The sequence below is a fragment of the Microtus pennsylvanicus genome, chromosome 3, assembly GCF_037038515.1.
Source record: "Microtus pennsylvanicus isolate mMicPen1 chromosome 3, mMicPen1.hap1, whole genome shotgun sequence".
NCBI classification, from domain to species: domain Eukaryota; kingdom Metazoa; phylum Chordata; class Mammalia; order Rodentia; family Cricetidae; genus Microtus; species Microtus pennsylvanicus.
Genome location: NC_134581.1, coordinates 100,943,507 through 100,963,282, shown reverse-complemented (window position 1 = coordinate 100,963,282; position 19,776 = coordinate 100,943,507). Strand labels below are relative to the sequence as shown.

The following is a 19,776-nucleotide window of genomic DNA, read 5'->3' as shown; positions in this document are numbered from 1 at the left end:
GTGGGTAGCTGAATAGGTGGATGGATATTGGTTGATGGGCAGGATAGTAAATGGGTGGATGGATGGTTTGATAACTGAATGAATGAATGATGGATGGATGGATGAGTGAAGAGGTGATGAATGGATGGATACATGTACATATGGATAGACAGGTGTACAAACAAGAGAAAAAGAAAAGGAGTGGATGATAAGCACACATACAGATGAGAAAATGTAACGAGGTACATAGTTGAATAAATTGACAAATATCTAGGTACTGAATACATGGGTAGGTGGTTGAATGGTGGGTAGGTAAATGAGTGGTTAGGTATGTAGGGGGATGACGGATGACTGTGTAGAAGTGTGTGGTGTATGTGTATATATGTGTGTGTGTAAGATGTAAAAGAGCTAAAAATAAAAGTTAGCAAATGGAGAGAAATATGATTGCATGGATAAATAGTGGATGGATGGAAGTCTAGAAGAATAATTAGAGAAGGAATGATAAAAAAGAAATGAAGAAATATAGTATAATGGAAAAGAGAATGGATGGATGAATAGGTGGGTAAATGGATGGATAGATGACTGAAAATGCAGTTCTGGATGAACAGTAACTAGTAAATGAAAGAATTGACAGTTAGAAAGATATATGAGTGGGATACTGAATGAGTGGGCTATTTTATACAAACACTTTAGTAGACATCAAAATGTGCTACTTAGCCCCTACTACATCCTCAATAGCATTTGTTTTAGGCAACATAAACTAGTCTCTGAATTAATCCAGCTTAATAATACCATATAAAATAATTGTTCAATTTTTTTCTTCTGACTCAGAGGATTGAGGAAAATTCAGAAATTCAGCACCAGGGCTTCAGACCCAAAAAGAGGCCACCAGCTCTCTTTCCACTGAGTCTCTGGCCCCTTTCCAGAGACTAGCTTGTGTTTAGGACAAGCTTCCTTTAGAAATGAGGAGAAAAGCATGAACCAAAACCTAGGTCAGGCTAAACTGATGCTTACTTGTCGTTGATTCTTCTGTACTAGTTCCACTGTAACCTAGAAAAGCAAAATAAATAAATAAATGTAAGGAGAATGTGTTGCACAGTCCTTAGCACCATGCATTAGTTCATGTGGTCCAATGTAGATGTGTATCACTTTATACACTAACTGAGCATCTATTAATGTTCTATGTATGATCTGCCTTGATTGGCATTAGGAAGAATGTCTTGATGATTCAACTCATCTAACTCTTCCCTACTTAATTCCAATTATGCTCTCCTAAATTATGTCTATATGCCTTATTTTCAGATATCACTCAACATATTTACATGTATCAACTTATACCATCATCCTTTCCACTCTATCTTTCTATCTATCTATCTATCTATCTATCTATCTATCTATCTATCTATCTATCTATCTATATATCTATCCATACACACACATTCATCCCACACATATTTATTGGGAAGGTATCATGTTTGGTACTGCATTTCTACTTGAAGAATATACAACTGAACTAAAAACTCCATGCTCCACTGGGACAAAGTATGCATGTAACTTACTTGTTCTTAGTGTCAACCGTGTTTGTGTTATAATGAATATTTGAAAAATCCTAAGTGAAAAATGTAATGATGAATTTAAATTGTGTAAATTATAAGAGAAAAAAATCCCATATGAGTCCTTGCAACAGCCAAGTTAAAGGACTAGGTTTAAATTGAAACTTTAGAATTCATATCCAGACAAATTTATGTTACAGCGGGCAAGTCAGTTTACCTACATGTGCTTTAGTTTCTCTCTGTCTTAAAATGGGAGTAACTTGTGTGAACATCAATCTTGGTAATTAGTGGTGAATACTGATTGTGAGCTGGCAAGAGTGAATAGCTGTGAGTTGAATGAATGAATAGATGATGAATGGATGGATACATGAACATATGGGTAGACAGACGCACAGACAAAAGAAAGAGAAAAGGAATGGAGGATAAGCAAAAATCACCAAGGCAAAGCTCTGGGCATTCTGTGAGGGGGGACTGGGATTAGTTTAAATGAAGCACATAGTTCCACCTTAATTCTTTGTAGCTCTCTCTATCTTACGGACAAGATCCCTAAACTATAAGAGAAGTAGAAAGAGAGATGAGGGCCAGTATTTACATCCATATTTTTCCTGACTTGGGACACAGCTGTATCTACTTTCCTGAAATGCTATTTATGTGTGCTCCTTAAATTCTTGGAAGAGAATCTAAGAACATGGAGGCAACTGCTCTAGAAAGATATCCTTGACTTTGAAAAGGCTAAGGAAATAAAAAATGGCTGAAGACATCCCCTAGGAAAACACAGACCATGCTCACCATTCACATAGAGACTATCTTTGTCCAATGTATAGTTGCCCAGCTGAGTGACTCCATGTGTCAGATGGCTCATCTCTGAATATATTTCTTGTGTGTGCAGCCCAGGATGCTCAGAATCATGTTGGTAGGAGCAAATGACAATTACACTAGTGGAGTTTTGATTCTTCTCAGGCCTGAAAAGAGATGTGGAAACTCTGGAGATACCTTCATGTGGCTAAGAGTCCCAGGGAAGGAAGAAACAGCAGAAGGGTCATTAGGTACAGTCATTCCTGGAAAATGACAAGGAAGTGGACTCACCTGAGAGAGGTCAGTCTGCAGCTTGGGTTGAAGGAGATATTCTGGAATAAGGGTGTAAGCTATAGAGGAAAGAAAAAAAAGAGTCATATGCAGGATGTACAGGAACTTTGTCCTACAAGCTGTTTCCAGGATGAGGGTCTCACCAAGTATTGTAGAACATGCTCAGTGGAGTTGAACATGGCTGAGCTATAGTTCATGTCTTCTGAATAAGGAAGATTAGAGATGGTGAAATTGAGTATGACAGTCTTCAGATGGTGCTCCACAGCTGTGGGAAGACAGGAAGAGAGATCCCTATAACTGAGAGCTTGAAGATACTACACTAGATTCCTATACACATAAAGTTATATATCCTCATATACCACCACCTGTAACTGCACAATCCAAGCCAGAGCTGAACATCTCATCTCCGTGTCATACCAGTTCCCTACTGTGAATGTTCTTCATATGTGCTATCTCCGTTACCATAACATGTCAGCTCTTATCTTCTCATATCCAGTATATTACACTATAAGATTCACTGTGTGTTCCAGCTAAGTGGATTTTTCTGTGATGAACACAAGAAAAGCATTTCTGAAAGGAAAAAAATCATTACAACACCTTCACTGCTCTAACCACCTATGGCTCCCTTTGGAGTTTCAGTATCAATTTCTTGTTTCATGGTTTGACACTCAAGACTCTTCTAATGTGGTTTCTTGTGATTCCCAGACTCAGTTACTTATCAGTTCTGTGCCTAACACTATGGCCTTGTGGATCCTGGAGTGGACATGGAGAGTCATCACTGAAAGCTGAGCTTCATGCTTCAAGAAGACCAAATTCCTCAAGTCTCTCCACTCACTTGCTCTTGTTGGCCCCTGAGTTCACACCATTGGAATATTCCTTCACATCAGCAAATAATAGTTCAAGTGGATCCCCCACCCACTTACATTGTGTCAGGTGCTTCTCACTTCACAAGAATCTCTCATTGTATTGTCATGGTCTATTCATCTCAGAAGCCTGGTAGCTGCATGAAGGGCAGGCATCTGATTGAAATGCTGGTTTATATATGTTATTTTAATAATGATACTGGCACTGGATCCTCACACCATGGCTTTCCAGGTCTCATGTAAGTCAGGACATGGAAGTGTGGAACAGGGCATTTCATCAAGTGTAGGAAAAGGCTTCCCCCAAATACCTGTGGTAGATTCTGGCTGTACAGATGTCAATGTAAAAGGCAGGATGGTGGTGCTTGGCTCAGGAACTGTAAAAGAGGCTGTTAGCAGTGAGGAGCATAGCCCCTCCCCATACAGTCAATGAACTCTTCTAGAAGTGGTTCAAGCCAGACTAATCATTCGTAAGTGGATCATAAACAAGAGTGACTATGTGAGTGTAGGGGCAACTAAGTCTCTGAATGAAATTTATTCAAGGCAATGAAAATTGTGAGCAATTTATCAATGTGAAGACAAATAAGGAAGTGATAAATTGATGATAAATGGCTCAAATGTGTTTCAAGAGGAATAAAAATGTGATAAATGGGAGATATGGAGATCAGAACAAATGAATGAATATGATTGGTGGATGACTGAATTGGTGCTTAGATGGGTAAGTGGGTGCATGGATAAATGGAGAGATTGACTTAAGGATGAAGTGGGTGAGTGAGTGCATGTGGGTGAATGAATGGATCTATGGGTGCACAGGTGCATGGATGGATGGAGAGATTGACTTAAGGATGAAGAGGGTGAGTGAGTGCATGTGGGTGAATGAATGGATCTATGAGTGCACAGGTGCATGGATGGATGGAGAGATTGACTTAAGGATGAAGAGGGTGAGTGAGTGCATGTGGGTGAATGAATGGATCTATGGGTGCACAGGTGCATGGATGGATGGAGAGATTGACTTAAGGATGAAGAGGGTGAGTGAGTGCATGTGGGTGAATGAATGGATCTATGGGTGCACAGGTGCATGGATGGATGGAGAGATTGACTTAAGGATGAAGAGGGTGAGTGAGTGCATGTGGGTGAATGATTGGATCTATGGGTGCACAGGTGCATGGATGGATGGAGAGATTGACTTAAGGATGAAGAGGGTGAGTGAGTGCATGTGGGTGAATGAATGGATCTATGGGTGCACAGGTGCATGGATGGATGGAGAGATTGACTTAAGGATGAAGAGGGTGAGTGAGTGCATGTGGGTGAATGATTGGATCTATGGGTGCACAGGTGCATGGATGGATGGAGAGATTGACTTAAGGATGAAGAGGGTGAGTGAGTGCATGTGGGTGAATGATTGGATATATGGGTGCACAGGTGCATGGATGGATGGTTGGGAAGATGTATAGAGAAAAAACAAAGGAGAAAATTCAAGTAAATAAACTAAAAAATAAACATGTGGATATACGATGAGAGTGGGAAAAATACTCTTCCCTATGGAAGAGCACACTAATTGGCTCTCTAATATCAAGTAGTTAGTCCTGAAAATATAGATGCAAGTAACATTATACAGACTAAGCAGGTCATATTTAGGAATATATACATATATACATATATGTCTAACAGTAACTAATGAAAAGATAAAGGCCATGAATTTGAAAGAGAGAAATGAAGTTCATGGGTGGTTTTGGAGGGAGGAAAGGGAAAAGGAATGGGAGAAGTATATTATAATATACTTTTTTCATAAATAAAAGAAGAAAGTAAAAAATTACTATCTGACATAATTCTTTTTATAAGTAACAATCACTTATTTATATTTCTTTTTCCAAGATGAAGGATTAAAGGGAATTCAGAAATCTGATGCCATGGCTGAAGGGCAGATATAGGCCAGGGGCTCTCCTTTCTGCTACTAGCTCCACACAGGAGACTGATTTGTGTTTGGGGCTAGCTTCCTTTATAAGAGCGGAGGAAAGCCTTGACCAAGACCAAGTTGGCAGAATTTGATACTTACCTGTAGTAAGTATATCTGGACCAAGACCATTGTAACCTAGAAAACAAAAGTCAAGCATTAATGCAAGGTGCAGAATGATCTCATACACCATGCTGCCATTTATGTGGGAAATGGATACATAACCTCATGAACACTTATTATCTACTAATGTTCTAGGATCTTACTTAAATATTGTCATGAGGAAAAACTTCCTGATACTTCATTTAGACCCAACTCTTTCCTACCAGCTTCTTAGATGCTTCCAGAATGAGTCCCTCATATGATTTATGTTCATACCTCAAAAGCCAAAGATATATTCTCATCTATGCTATTATCTACTTACCTCATATATATATTTGATCATTTGCTATCATATGCATCTTATTCCACTTAAAAAATATTGTGTTGAATAATATTATAGTGAGTCTGTGCCTTACTGTAAATTATATTTAGATGAATGAGCATGAAACTTATTCATCTCTGGTACCAGAAACAAGGTCTGGTTTTCAGTAGATTCTTGGTAAATGCTGACTTGACAACAAATTAGACATTTAAATTGTGCATTTTTAAGAGGGAAACCATGCATAGATCTTCAGTGGCCAAAGAATAAAATATAAACTCAGGACACCAAGCCTCAGACCAGCTTCAGACTTCACTTCTTAAAATTGTAAGCTGGCACCGTTCATTCCTAGTATCTTAATTTCTTTCTTCATTATGAAGGTCTAAGATATCATCTTTCACTCTCCATGGGGTGTAATGCTTGATACAAATGGTCAATTTGACAATTCAGTATCACCAAGGAGGCCAACTCTGAGGATGATGCTGAGAGAGTTCATAGTCAGGGTCCATGCAGGAGGAATGACATACCTTAACTCTGGACAGCACTGTCTTTTGGCCTAGATTCCTGGATGGATTAAAGTGAGCTAAAGGCCAGAATTTATATGTATCTCCTTCTTGACATTGTCCATGATGTGATAGTCTACCTTACCAATCTATGCTTTTTGTATATGCTTATTTGATCATTTGGACAGAAATGAAGAACACAGAAACAGCTGGTCTACACAGAAACCACTAGGAACATATGGGAGTATAGAGAAAATAAAGGATGCCTGAGGATAGATACCACAGAGCAAACCACAGACAATGCTCACCATTCACATAGAGGCTATGCTTCTCCAGTGTGTAGTTTCCCAGTTGGGTGACTCCATGGCTCAGATGACTCAGTTCTGAGTACAGACCCTGAGCATCCATTCCAGGATGTGCAGGGTCATGCTGGTAGGTGCAGGTGGTACCCACCACTGTGAATGTTCCATTCTTTGCAGGCCTTAAAGAGAAAGGAGTAGAGATTCAAGGGAGGTTCTAATGTATAATGTATATGGAAACCCCAAGGAAGGAGAAAATAGCAGAAGATCAAAAGAAGGGATAATTATTGTCAGGCAATAATGAGGGCAATTATATGGAAGTAGAATAACCTGAGGGAGGTCAGTCTGCAACTTGAGTTAAAGGAGCTATTCTTGAACAAGGATCCAAGCTGTGAATGAAAAAGGAGAAAAGAGAGTAAATGGGTAAAAAATGTAGATGAATTTAGTTTTGGCATGGGCTTTTCAGGACAGAGGGTCTTACCAGGTGTTGTAGGACATGCTCAGTGGAGTTGAACAAGGCTGAGCCACTGATCATGTCAGCTGAATATGGAAGGTTAGAGATGGTGAAGTTGATGGTGAAGGTTTCTAGGTGGTGCCTCGTAGCTGGAGGAAGACAGAGAGTAAATACCCACAACTGAGTGTTCACTGTGACACAACTGGAATTCTGCTCTGATATGATTATCCAACACTTACATGGGTGTTGGGAATTTGAACTTTGGTGTTCATGTCTGTGGGCCAAACACTTTACCCATGGATTCATCTACCCATCCTAAACAGAAGCTTCTTAATTTGGTACTGAAGTTCATTCTAAGCTGTCTTTTTTTAATGACATTAACTTTAGCCTTCATTAACTATCCTTTTTCTTTATGCAAACCCAGGTATAATCAATTCTCTGTATGTATATGCTATTTTTGATTACGGAGTCATTGCTGATGTAATTCCCTATCATCAACACTTTATTCCCCATTTATCTGGATCATCCCTATTTATATGAGGAGTATCAGTAAAAATGGAGTTTTCTCTATAAAGCCCTCTTCTCTATCATGCCAGTTATATTTCCCTCTGAATTATCCTCATTGTATTGAAATCATCTGTTTCCCTCATGAACATGGTGTTTGCATGATGGGAAGCATCTAACTTAACTGCTCGTCTGATTTTGTGCTTGTTATGATGAACCTGGCACTGGGTTCTTCACATCACAAGCTTCCTAGCTCTTATGTGACATGTGACAACTGTGAGAAGTGTGGGGCAAGACATTTTCATCAAGTGAAATCAAAGCCCCCCCCCCCAGGTACCTGTATTGGACTCTGGCTGTAGAGATGTTGATGCGGAGGGCAAGATGGTAGTAGCTGGTTCTGGAGCTGTGGGAAAGGCTGTCATCAGGAATGGACAGAGTGCCCTGAAGGGAAGCTCTTATAGTACATATCCAAGTCAGACAAATCACCCACAAAAGTAACAGTCATGTGAGTGGAGAAATGAGAAAAACCTGTGAGTGAAATTAGTAAGATAGGGTGGTAAGAAGAAGAGGGACTCATCAAAGAGTAAGGGTGAATGTGAGTGCAGAAAATGAAAGGGACCATTGTAAAGAAGAATATACAAATAATAGGTCAAAAAAGAATAGAAAAGAGGAGGTAGAGGCAAAGCAGAAGGAAGAAAGCACACGTAAATGAATGAGTATAGTAGGCAACTAGGCAGATGGAGGGTGTGAATGCATGCTGGGAAGTTAGAGGGATAAATGGACAAATAGAAAGATGGATGGGCGTGTGGTTAAGTTGTTCACAGGGTGGCTGGAGAGGCATATAGATGCGTAGTGGAAGCGCGAGAGAGGAACTGAGGGTCAAATAGACATTTGGACAAAAGAAGATGTGGTAAATGGGAGAATGGATTGACAAATGCATGGGTAGGTAGATAGAAGGATTCATGGATAGATGCATATATCTGTAAGTATATATGCATCCGTAAGTACACAGATGGATGTGAAGATGGATGGATGGATGGATGGATGGATGGATAAATGGATACAGGAAATGAAGGACAAATAAAAAAAGACAGAAGTAAACGATAGATACGTGGGTGAATGAATATAGAAATAAATGAAACCAGATAGAATAAATTGCAATAGGATGATCAGTAAAATGTGTAGATGCATGAATTGACGGATGGGTGGATGGAAATGCAGCGTCAGATAAGAGAAATGTTAGGGAAAATGAAAGAATGGATTGCTGAAAAGATAGGTGGACAGGTTACTGATTTTTAAAAAGCAAAAGTTGCAAATAACTTAAGTAACAATCATAATTTATAACCTGAGAATGGGTTCCTAATGGGGCCCCAGTAGCATTTGTTAATGGGAGGGATAAACTACAGTCACCATCTGACCTCTGCCTTCCTATAACTCTTGTTCAGATGTCTTCCTTTAACCACGAGGAGTATGAAAAGTTCAGAAATCCAATGCTAGGACAAAGGTCCACAAGAGAGGCCTAGAACTCATCTACTAAGACCTTAGCCTCTCTTAGGTGGCTGGTTTGTTCTGAGGCATGCTTTCTTTCTGAATGAAGAGACATACATAGGCCAAAATGTTTAGTTTTATGGATACATACTTGTAGGAGGTACATCTGGACCAGGTTCATTGTAACCTAGGAAACAAAAATTATGCATAAGTAGAAGCACCATAGTGGTTCCATAAACCATGCTTTGGTACATGTGGGCCCCATTTTGAAAATTATTTTTGTGTATGCTGAGACTCGAACTCATGTGCCCAGATCTGACTTAAATGTCATCATGAACAATTTCTTATTATTTCAATTAGATCTATCTCTTAACACTATTCAACAGCAAGAGAACAATAAGAAATTTAAGCTTCTATACTCCCACGTATGCAGTTTATCTGCAATATTGTCTTCCTTTTTAATCTACCTCTGTTAGCTAGTTTGTGTTTACTGAGCACTTACTCTCTGTGGTATTCTATTTCCAAATGGAGCATGTAGTAATGACCAAATCAATCTTTACTGCACTGCAGTTTACACTGGGACAAGGTACACATGAAAATTATTTGTTCCTGATGGCAGGGATAAAATCTGATTTATAGATTTTGGTAATCGTTGACTGGACAACAAAGTGATGCATTTAAACAGTACAATTTACGAAGGCAGAACCCAAGCCAGTTTTTTTTCTGGAACAGAATTAAAGGGATAAATGTAAACTACAATATCAAAGTGAGGGCATGTTCATTTAATTCTATTTGCCTCAGTTTTTCTCTTTGTTAAAATGAGAGTAATGCGGGGTCCACATTGTCTCCTCTGGTCCATAATTGTGTGTAATAGTTAATGCTGATTATCAAATTTGCTGGTCTCAGGAATACCTAGGAGACAAACTTTTGGGCATGTCTCTGAACAAGTTTCTAGGTTGGTTTGTGGTTGAAAGATCTGTCTTAATTGTGGGCAGTTCTGCATCATGGGGCATGACTAAATAGAAGAAAGCAATCAGATGACTTGCATTTATCTGTTCTTCTTCCTGACTATTGGTGCTATGTGACCAGGCACCTCACCTTTCTTGTCACGATGAGAGTGATTTCCCTAAATTAGAAGCTATGATAAACCTTTCTTCTCTTAAGTTGATTTTCTCAGGTATTTTCTCTCAAAATAAAAAATGTAGCCACTTCTGAGGCAATGGTGATAGATACATGAGTGTATGTTTCCAAGAACTATTTCTAAGTTGGGGAGGACAGGAAAGACATGGTGTGGGAGGGTAGGGGAGCAGAGGAGAATGGAGGGGAAGGGAAGGTAGGGAATAAAAGGAAGAAGACGATGAGGGGTGAGAGGAAAGGAAAAGTGGAAGAGAGAGGAAGTGAGTTGAGGAAAGGGAAGGAGAGAACTATTTAGACCAGTTTTTCTAATGTTATGCTTTGCAATTTAAAATGCCATATAGGGCATATCTCTTAGAATCTGTCCTTTCTTGGTTTTATGCTAATATGTAGTAACTGAAGCTTAGGCTATTAGATATACAAATGCCTGCTTTTTTTTTCCTGTGTAAGAAAACTGTCCAGGAGAAAAGTTAATCTAGTATCAAAGGTGAGAATAAAAAGGTGACTGTGAGACAAGGGTATCCTCACTATTTCTCCATGAAAGACTGTTCTGTGATGTATTTGGCTAGAACATTACACTGGCAATGAACAACTGGGCTCATGTCTTAGATTCAAAAATCTCAAGCTGAGAATTATAAAGGAGCAGTCTTCTGGGGTGTAGGTGGGGTTTTTTTGTTAGGAGCCTGGATTTGAATCCTAATATCTCCCGAAAGAACTGGCAACTGGAAACCTTTGTAGCATTCAGGAGGACAGGGAGGTGGAGACAGCAAACACTCACCATTGATGTAAAGGCTGTCTTTATCCAGAGAGTAAGGACCCAGCCGGGTGATTCCACGGGTCTGCCAGCTTAGGTCATAGAAAATTGGCTTGGCAGGCAGTCTCAGACTGTTGGGAACCTGGCGGTACGTGCAAAGGGCATCTACCTGGGTCTGGGCACCATTCTTCACTGACCTAAGGAGTGGAGAAAGAGGTATACAATAAAGAGATGTTAACCGTCTCTGTCTCACACTCTATCGTCATTCTACCCAACTCATAACCTCCACACTGATTTTGTTGAAACTGTTTGCTGCTTTGCTCTCTTACATACTTTCTCAATTAGTATCTCCACATTTGTGGTTACTCACATCTAAAAGCTTTTCTCTTGCACTGTTCCTTGGATTACTTGCAAAGCTATCCCAACTTTGGTTTCACCTCCTCTACTTTCTCTCCTTTCTCTTTCTTCCCTCTTTCATTTCCCCTTCTTCCTCACCTTCCTTCTCTCTATTATTTTCTTCTTCCTCTTCCCCATCTGTTTTCTTCTCTCATTCCCCTTTCTCCTCCTCATTTTCCTTCTCTGCTCTTCTTCCCCTTCCCTGCTCCTCTTTCCCCATTCCTTCACCTTCTTCTTCCCCTCCTTTTCTCCTGCTCTTCCCTTTCTCCCCATTCAGAGTGTTCTTTATTTTCTTCTTCATCCTTTTCTTCTTTTTTCTTGTTTTGTAGCAATTTCTTTGGCATTGAAACATTCTTATTCTCATTAGAGGTTCATCATAGACTCAAAGTTTTAAAGGGAGGCTCAATAAAACCAGAAAACGAAGAATGCAGATGTATCAGAAAGGCTCAGAAAGCTACCAGATTAACATGGCTCCTCCCTTCCAGAAGTTATACAATCAATAAGGAGTGCTGAAGAGAGAAGATTGCCTAACCTACTGAGATACTTTTGAAGCTGTACAGAGAGCTTCAGTATCAAAGCTTTTAAGAGTTGTTATTCATGTCAGTAATGGGACTGCCTTTGAGTTGGCCATGCTCCTATAAGTAGTCCCTCAAATTCAAGCCTATAGATAACCCAGTAAACTCATTGAATCACCACATGAATCACTATGGTGTGTCATCATTTCCTTCTTGTGGGTAAATAGCAATCTGCCTGCCTGCCACTGTCTTTCAAATTCTGGGATTAAAGGCTTGTGTTACTGTATTCAGCCTTAAGTTTTGTTTTACAACAATGCAATATTTTCATGATGCTTGCATCAAAATTAAGCACTTATATATTCTTGGTAAGTGATCTATAGAGAGGCCATCCCTAAGTCCTGGTGAATTCTAGGCACGTACTCTGCTATTAAGCCATGCCACCACCATACTACTGAGGGATTAATCACAAGTACATTGTTGCTATAAAATAGTAGATTGACTTAAAAATCATCAAATGGCAAAACAAAAAAAAAAGAACGCCTTGATCCTAAGTGCTCCCATTATCACAACTTCAATTCTTTTCCAGTGGGCTAATGGGTTGGTAAGGGAGAGGAGGGGAGCTGCAAATGGAAACTGTGTCTCACCTCAGAGTGGCTACTCTACAGCCTGTGTATAGGGGGCCAAGGCTGCTCCTCTGAAACAAAGGGCTGAGCTGTAGAGAAAGAAGTGAGTCAGAGTAGGTTAGAGGCCGTCTTCTGCACTAGAAGGGGAATGAAAGTGCTTGAGGGCTTGAGGTAACTCACCAGGTGCTGCATGAGTGTATCTGTGATATTGAACTTGGGAGAGCCAATCTGGCCCATGTCGGCAGAGTAGCGTAGGTTGTTGATAGTGAAGTTTACTGTGAACATCTCCTCACCAACTTTCCCATCTGTGTAGATAGAAAGAGATAATGTTAAAAGCTAAAACAGACTTGACAGTAGGTACATGGAGATAGAGGGCATTAATGTGCCATATAGTGGGTCCAAGGGTTACTTTTATGCCTCTCAGGGAACCCAGGGTGACTTGCCAATGGAGACAACTATAGATGTTAAGGGTGTCCTTGACATGAAGAATTCTGATAGACCCACGTTCCATCATCCCACATTCCATAGAGGTAGGTTCAGTATAAACAAAAGGTCTTTTGTTTTGTGAGGGGAAAGGCTCATATTATCTGCTCAAGAAGAACTGGTGACTGCTAATGACTATTCTTCTCTTTTTCTCTCCCTCTCATCTCCCTTTTCATTTCTCTTGTAATAACCAGAACCTGGAAACAACCTAGATGGCCCTCAACCAAAGAATGGATAAAGAAGATGTGGTGCATTTATAAATTAGAGTACTATTCAGCACTAAAAACGAATGACATCTTGAATTTTGCAAGCAAATGGATGGAACTAGAAAACACTATCTTGAGTGAGGTAACCCACACCCAAAAAGATGAATGTAGTATATACTCACTCATAAGTGGATATTAGCTATAAACAAAAGATATTTATTGAGCCTATAGTTCGTGATCCTAGAGAAGCTAAGTAATAGGTGAACCATAAGAAAAACATATATAGACTCACCTGGAAAGTTGAAATAGACAAGATCGTCTGACAAAATTGGAAACATGGGGGTGCGAAGAGAGCAGAGGCAGAAGGGAAAGAGGAGGGGGAGAAGAGGAGGGATGAAGAGAACTTGAGGGAATGGGATAGTTGAGATAGAGGAAGAACAGAGATGAGAGCAAGGAAAGAGATATCTTGACTGAAGGAGCTGTTATGGGGTTAGCAAGAAACTTGGCTCTAGAGAAATTCCCAGGAATCCACAAGGATTACCCCAACTAAGACCCTAAGCAATAGAGGAGAGGGGGTTTGAACTGGCCTTGACCTGTAGTCAGACTGATGAATATCTTAAATGTCACCATAGAACATTTATCTCCTTCCCTTTCTTCTCTCCTTCTCACTCTATTCACCATCTACCTTTTCCTCTTTTTCTCGTCTTTGTCTTTTCTTGTTCCTCTCCTCCTTTCTTTTCTGTCCCACTCCACTTCCTTTTTTCTCAATTTTCTCTTCTTTCCTCTTTATTTGTCCTTTTCTCCTCCACTTATTTCTTTCTTATACTTCCTCTCTGCCTTCTTCCCTTCCACTTCTCCATCTCTCCTCCTCCCTTCCCTCTGTTTCACCTTCTCTCTCTTTCACCCTTTCTTTTCCTTGTTACTTCTCCTTCCAGACCTACTCCATCTCTCTCTGTCACTTTCCAATCTCTCTTTCTCCTACTTCCTTTATTCTTTTATCCTAATATCAGTACCAGTACAAAAGATGCAGAGAAAGGGAGAGAGAGAGAGGAGAGAGAAATAAAAAGAGAAAAATGTGAAGAAGAAGAAAAAAAATGAAACCATCTCAATCAACCAGAAATCACCCAGTAACTTATTCAACAAGGGGTTTAAGACAAATTAAATAAAAACTATATAATGCATAGCTGCAAATAATCAAGGACTTTCCTAGCTTTGTTCAGAATTTGTCCGTAATTGCTTCCCCATTGTCTTTCTTCGGAAGACTTGAACCACAATTGATTTTTTTTGTCACATCACAAATTATTGCTTGCTGAAATAAATTTTTTAATATAAAAATGTGCCTCAGTTTATCTCTTAAAGACAACAAAGTCAGGTTTGTGGGAGAACTAAAACAAAACACATGCAAGAGTCAGTGTGGTAGGAGATAGTATGTGAAACTATGTCTTCCTCACCCAAGAAGCCAGTGGAGGAGGATGCCACTTCTCTCATTGAGGTGTTGGGGGAGGTTGGTGAAGTTAAGAGTGATGAGTGCCACCACAGAATGATTGACTGAGTAGCAGATTAAGAGAGAAGCTCCCAACCTGGAACAAAGCCATGAGCAAAGCACCTAATCATGGGGCATTGTTAGAGTAACAGCGTCTGAAGCAGGGAATACTCAGAAACTCTTAAGTTATTAAGACCCTCTTTCTTCCTTCTTCCAAGAAACGTGCATTGTGCATGTATGTAGATTCTCCAGTAGTCTCTATGGGTCCAAATATTAACAGAACATAGTCAATAATCTTCTAATCCTACTAGAGTTCACTTCCAACCAATGAATGAATCAGTTCTTTGGAAAAAGCATCATTTTGGGGGTCCCTGAAAGTGGAGGCAGAACCTAGACAATGACAGCCAGAAATACTCACTAATGTTAGCTGGGGATGCAGTTCCAAAGTGGTAATCTGTAAAGAAAGAAAAAGTGAGGGACGTAAGAATGAATTATCAAGGACTAATGGGAAAGGAGAATGCAGTCTGTGGGGTTAAATACAGAGGAAAAGGCAAGAAAAGAAGGAGGAAACAACTAACGAGGCAATGGACTGAAGGTGGGTAGAGCTAGTTATTGACTCTGTGAAGGTTTTACACTTGCTCTTAACCAGACAACTTAGAAGTGGTTCTCAGAAGTGAAACTGGAATATGGATGGGACCAAGAACCCTATTCATTCAAAGCAAGCATTCTACCCACATTCTCATGGTGTTTTGAGTCATCACAACAAAGAGAGAACACAGACACAAAAGGAAGGAAAATGGGACAAAGATCATTCTAGAAAAAGGGATGAATTGGTCAATACTTTAGCAAAACCTAAGACTCTAAGTGGGGGAGAGCTCATGGCTTAAATGTGGGATCTCACCATTTATGTAGAGACTGTTCTGGTCCAGGGTATAGGGGCCCAGACGGGTGATGCCATGTGTCTCATGGCTCAGCTTCCAAAATAGCTGATCTTGGACTAACCCAGGGCTCATGGAGTCAGAGAGGAAGGTGCAGATTATGTCTACACCTGTGGCTGCTCCATGATTGTCTGACCTAGAAGAAACGCATGAGGCATTGGAACACCAAGGTCAGTTCTAGAGCATTTAGAGCATTGAATATAGGGGGCAGGAGGGAGGAGGCTGAAGATCATGAAGGGAATAGTTATAAAGTTTAAAAGTCCTTTAAATGTTTTAAAGTGTCCTTTAGACACTGGGATCAGAAATAATTGTGTGTGTGTGTGTGTGTGTGTGTGTGTGTGCGCGCGTGTGCGCGCGCATGTGATTAGACTCAGATAAGCAACCTTGGATGTGAGGACAGCTTCCAGGCATCTGCTATCTTACATTGCTGAATCAGGGTCTCTCTATTTTCTGCTGCATTACATACTCAGGCTAGGTGGCTGAGCCATTCCTCTGTCTGCCTCCCACTTCATTGCAGGAGTATTAGGATTACTGATGTATGCCACTAAATCGGACATTTTGTGTATTGGTTCTGGGAATCAAACTCATCATCAAGCTTGCATTGCAAATGCTTTTGTGCACTAAGCCATTTTGCCAGCCCTGCATCCTGCATTATTTTTCATTGTCTTTTATATTGTTTTGAGATAGGGTCATTCATTGGGACCTGTGGCTTTCCAGTTAGGTTATGCTGGCTGACCAGTGAGCTTTAGTCCTCTGTCTGTCTCTTCCAGGAGTTAGTTCTTTCACATAGATGAATCAGGGTTTCTCTTGTTACCAGTGCTGGGCTTACAGATGTTTGCCACCACACCTAGCTTATTTATGTGGACTCTGGGGGTTGAGGTCACTTTTATGTTTCTATGGGAAGTACTTTACCAAATGACCCATCTCTCTAACCCTTCCTAAATTTTTTTTGCTTATGCTGAATACAGGAAATTCAGTTCTTCTAAGAGAACCCCCATTTTAAGTAGAAGTCATTTGAATTTTCTAGGCTAAACAATTCCTATTAGTAATTTACTAATTGCTCAGTATGTCCTCTATTTCTACTCTGGCTAGGAAGAATGTGTTAGAGAGTCAGGGTAGAGGGTAAAACATGATGATAGAAGCACATGGTCTCTGCTGGCTGCTTCAGGACAGTCCACTCATGGTCTCACCTGAGTGAAGCCAGTCTGCATCCGGAGTAGTGTGTGGCGATGATGGTCTTATTGAGCAAGGTGTCAAGCTGATGGAAAAAAAATAAATAGTTAGAATATATATATATATAGGACCTTGCCAGAGAGTTGTAAAGTAGAGTTAGTGGGATTCTTGGAAGGACTCACCAAATAATGTAAGATCCGCTTGGTGGAGTTGAACTTCAAGGAACCAGGATGTCCCATCTCCTCTGTGTAGTGTAAGTTGGTGATGGTGAAGTTGAGAGTGATGGGTACCATGATAGTACCTACAACTATAGCAGTGGGGAAATAGAGATGTTTAGATTTAGAACTGGTACTGGCCAAGGCTGCTTCTAATTCTGTATGGCATTGTTGGACTAACAAGTTTTGAAGCAGGGGACATTCTGGACATGTTAAAACATTAGAATTGGAGCCTTTCTTCTTGTATCCAGGAATGATTAATGTGCAAAAAGTTCTGTCACCAACCCCTTAGGTCCAAAGATGAATAGGGAATCATCTCCTAAAGTATATTCTAGGGAAGTTATCAAACTTGATAATTTAGGAGAAGTTAGTAGAAGGGCAGATAGGAAAATTAGTGACCCAACTAATGACTCTAAAAAGCTCTTTGTGAAAGCATTATTTCAGAGATGACAAAAAGCATGGCAAAGTGTTGCTAGAATCTAAGCAATAAGGAGAACACTCCAGAAGAGTGCATAGTGAGTTGAAGAAACTTAAAATTACTTCACTATTTCCAGAGGGAAGTTCAGGTGTGAGATTTGCAGGAACCTCTGAGCTTACCCCAGAGAGGTAATGGTTAAATAACACAAAGCCTTGAATGTGACTCATAGAACAAAAAGAACCCCTTGAATGTTATTTAGAAGAAAGGAATTCTATAGATACAATCACATCATAAAGAATGTTGTAGCTGCTACTTGGGAGACATTAGGAAGCCAGAATAAGCTGCTACATCTTTCTAGGAAAAACATGCTGATATCAATAAACTCTAAATGACATAGATACAGAGAAAGAAAAGGTTTGAGAGTGTCCCCAAAGGGCCAAAAGATGAGATTCGGTGACAGTTGGATGTGGGAGGTGAGCATGAGGAGGGGTGAGCACTCTGCCTGTGCCTTTGGTAATTATGAGAAGAATGGTTATATTTGGAGGACAATTTTATCTTCAGGATGAGTGGTTGTGATGGTTACTGTTGATGGTCAATTTGATAGACTCTAGCATCACTTGGGAAATAGGCTTAGCAAACTTGTGTAGAGCTATCTCGTTCATATAAATTGATATGGGAAAACACCATTTTAACTATGACCAGGACCGAATTTCCCTGGATATGGCATCCTATAATGTATGAAATGGAGAAAGGCACTGGATCACTAACGTGTACTCATGAGTCTGTTTTCTAGTTGTGAATGTGATGTGACCAAAGGTTTCAAGCTTCTGCTGTTTTAACTCTCTGATGGACTGTATCTTAAAAAGATAAAAATAAGTCCTTCATTCTTTCCTTGAGTTGTTTTGATTAGGATATTTTATCATAGTAACAAATACAAAGTAAGTTGGTGGTCAAAGAGAACTCAGTGATATCTCGGAAGTATGCAGACCAATGTTCAGGAACTCCTTTGTGGTGGTATTGACTGGTATCAGAATTTGGACCCTGAGTAACTAGTTTACAGAATGAAAAACAAAGTCTTCACTGCAAAGTAGATGAGCCTTGAAAAAAGAAACGGTTTGTTTGCCTTTTTGGTACCAATAACAACATGTATCCTTCCCTACCTGTGGAAGTAGTTGTAGAAAATGGAGTCAGAGAGGAAGCTGGGAAGGATGTGGTAGTCACAGTTGCTGAGACAAAACAAAAACAAAAAAAACCTAAGATGAGGAATGAAATACAAATTGTGATACATCTTTAAGGAATGGCTGCAACCTGGATGCCTTTTCCAAGAATCTGTGTTTTGTTTTATGGCATTTATTATTTGAAATTTGATATCACCCTTGGGTTGTGTGCTTTGGAGAAGGGTGGGTGACCCTTACCCTTACTATCTCTATTTTAGTCTATATTTCCATAAATCTTTTTGAAATCCTGATCAGTTAAACTGGATAGTAGAAAAAAAGATTGGCTTATCGATATATTCTTTTTTAAAAAAAAAAAAGATTTATTTATTTGTTCTGTATACAGTGTTCCGCTGCATGTATGCCTACATGCCAGAAGAGGGCACCAAATCTCATTCAGATGGGTGTGAGCCACCATGTGGGTGCTGGGAATTGAACTCAGGACCTCTGAAACAGCAACCAGTGCTCTTAACCACTCAGCCATCTCTCCAGCCATGGCTTATCCATATTTTCATATTTCAGGAGATGGGAGGCAGCCAGGGGCATGTAGATTTCTGTAATACTCACTGTTCAGGATCATATCTGAGATTAGATTGGTATAACCTATAGAGACATGGAAAGGTAATGAGGGAAGAGAGAGATTGTCAACAAAAAGGCAACTTTTGACATGAACCAAGCTCTCTTAAATTACTAGAGTTTCTAAGTTTGTCTTTAGAAAGATGTTATTTCCAATTTTACTTCAGACTATGTTTGCAGCTTACCTTTAGCCACAGAATTCACCCAGGCAGGCAGAAAGAACTCACATTCAAACAAGACCTTTTGTGTTGAAGTGGGAGCTGCTAGTGTAAAAACTAGGGAGGAAATACCCTAAGTGGTTGGTTGGGAACTCCATTTTCCTGAGAAGAAGTACTTATATCTGGAACAATAGCAGGGAAGAGATCTCTGCTCACTCAAGGGTGGAGATAGGGTGAAGGTATGGTGTAGAGACAGTAGGTTCATGGACCCCTTCATTTCCAATGTTTAGGTTGTATATAGTAGAAAATTTCAAACTTTACAGACATCTGAACGCTTGCTGCTGGAGGTAGTGAATAAGATCTGGTGGGCATAAGCTGCACAGATGGAG

General features: G+C 39.9%; 1 protein-coding gene across 1 annotated transcript in view; it reads right to left on the bottom strand.

Moving 5' to 3' along the window:
- Positions 1-19,776, bottom strand: part of Muc16 (mucin 16, cell surface associated) — a 223,289-nt gene that overhangs the window by 33,718 nt on the left and 169,795 nt on the right. The window contains exons 42-61 of the mRNA XM_075967627.1: positions 19,221-19,256; positions 18,600-18,665; positions 16,989-17,113; positions 16,824-16,891; positions 15,597-15,769; positions 15,114-15,149; positions 12,704-12,828; positions 12,545-12,612; positions 11,014-11,186; positions 9,253-9,288; positions 7,951-8,016; positions 7,137-7,258; positions 6,986-7,044; positions 6,665-6,837; positions 5,535-5,570; positions 3,790-3,855; positions 2,762-2,883; positions 2,619-2,677; positions 2,322-2,494; positions 994-1,029 (exon numbers count right to left, since the gene is read on the bottom strand). Of these exons, the coding sequence (XP_075823742.1) occupies positions 994-1,029; positions 2,322-2,494; positions 2,619-2,677; positions 2,762-2,883; positions 3,790-3,855; positions 5,535-5,570; positions 6,665-6,837; positions 6,986-7,044; positions 7,137-7,258; positions 7,951-8,016; positions 9,253-9,288; positions 11,014-11,186; positions 12,545-12,612; positions 12,704-12,828; positions 15,114-15,149; positions 15,597-15,769; positions 16,824-16,891; positions 16,989-17,113; positions 18,600-18,665; positions 19,221-19,256 (1,818 nt within the window). The remainder of the gene's footprint in view (positions 1-993; positions 1,030-2,321; positions 2,495-2,618; positions 2,678-2,761; positions 2,884-3,789; positions 3,856-5,534; positions 5,571-6,664; positions 6,838-6,985; positions 7,045-7,136; positions 7,259-7,950; positions 8,017-9,252; positions 9,289-11,013; positions 11,187-12,544; positions 12,613-12,703; positions 12,829-15,113; positions 15,150-15,596; positions 15,770-16,823; positions 16,892-16,988; positions 17,114-18,599; positions 18,666-19,220; positions 19,257-19,776) is intronic.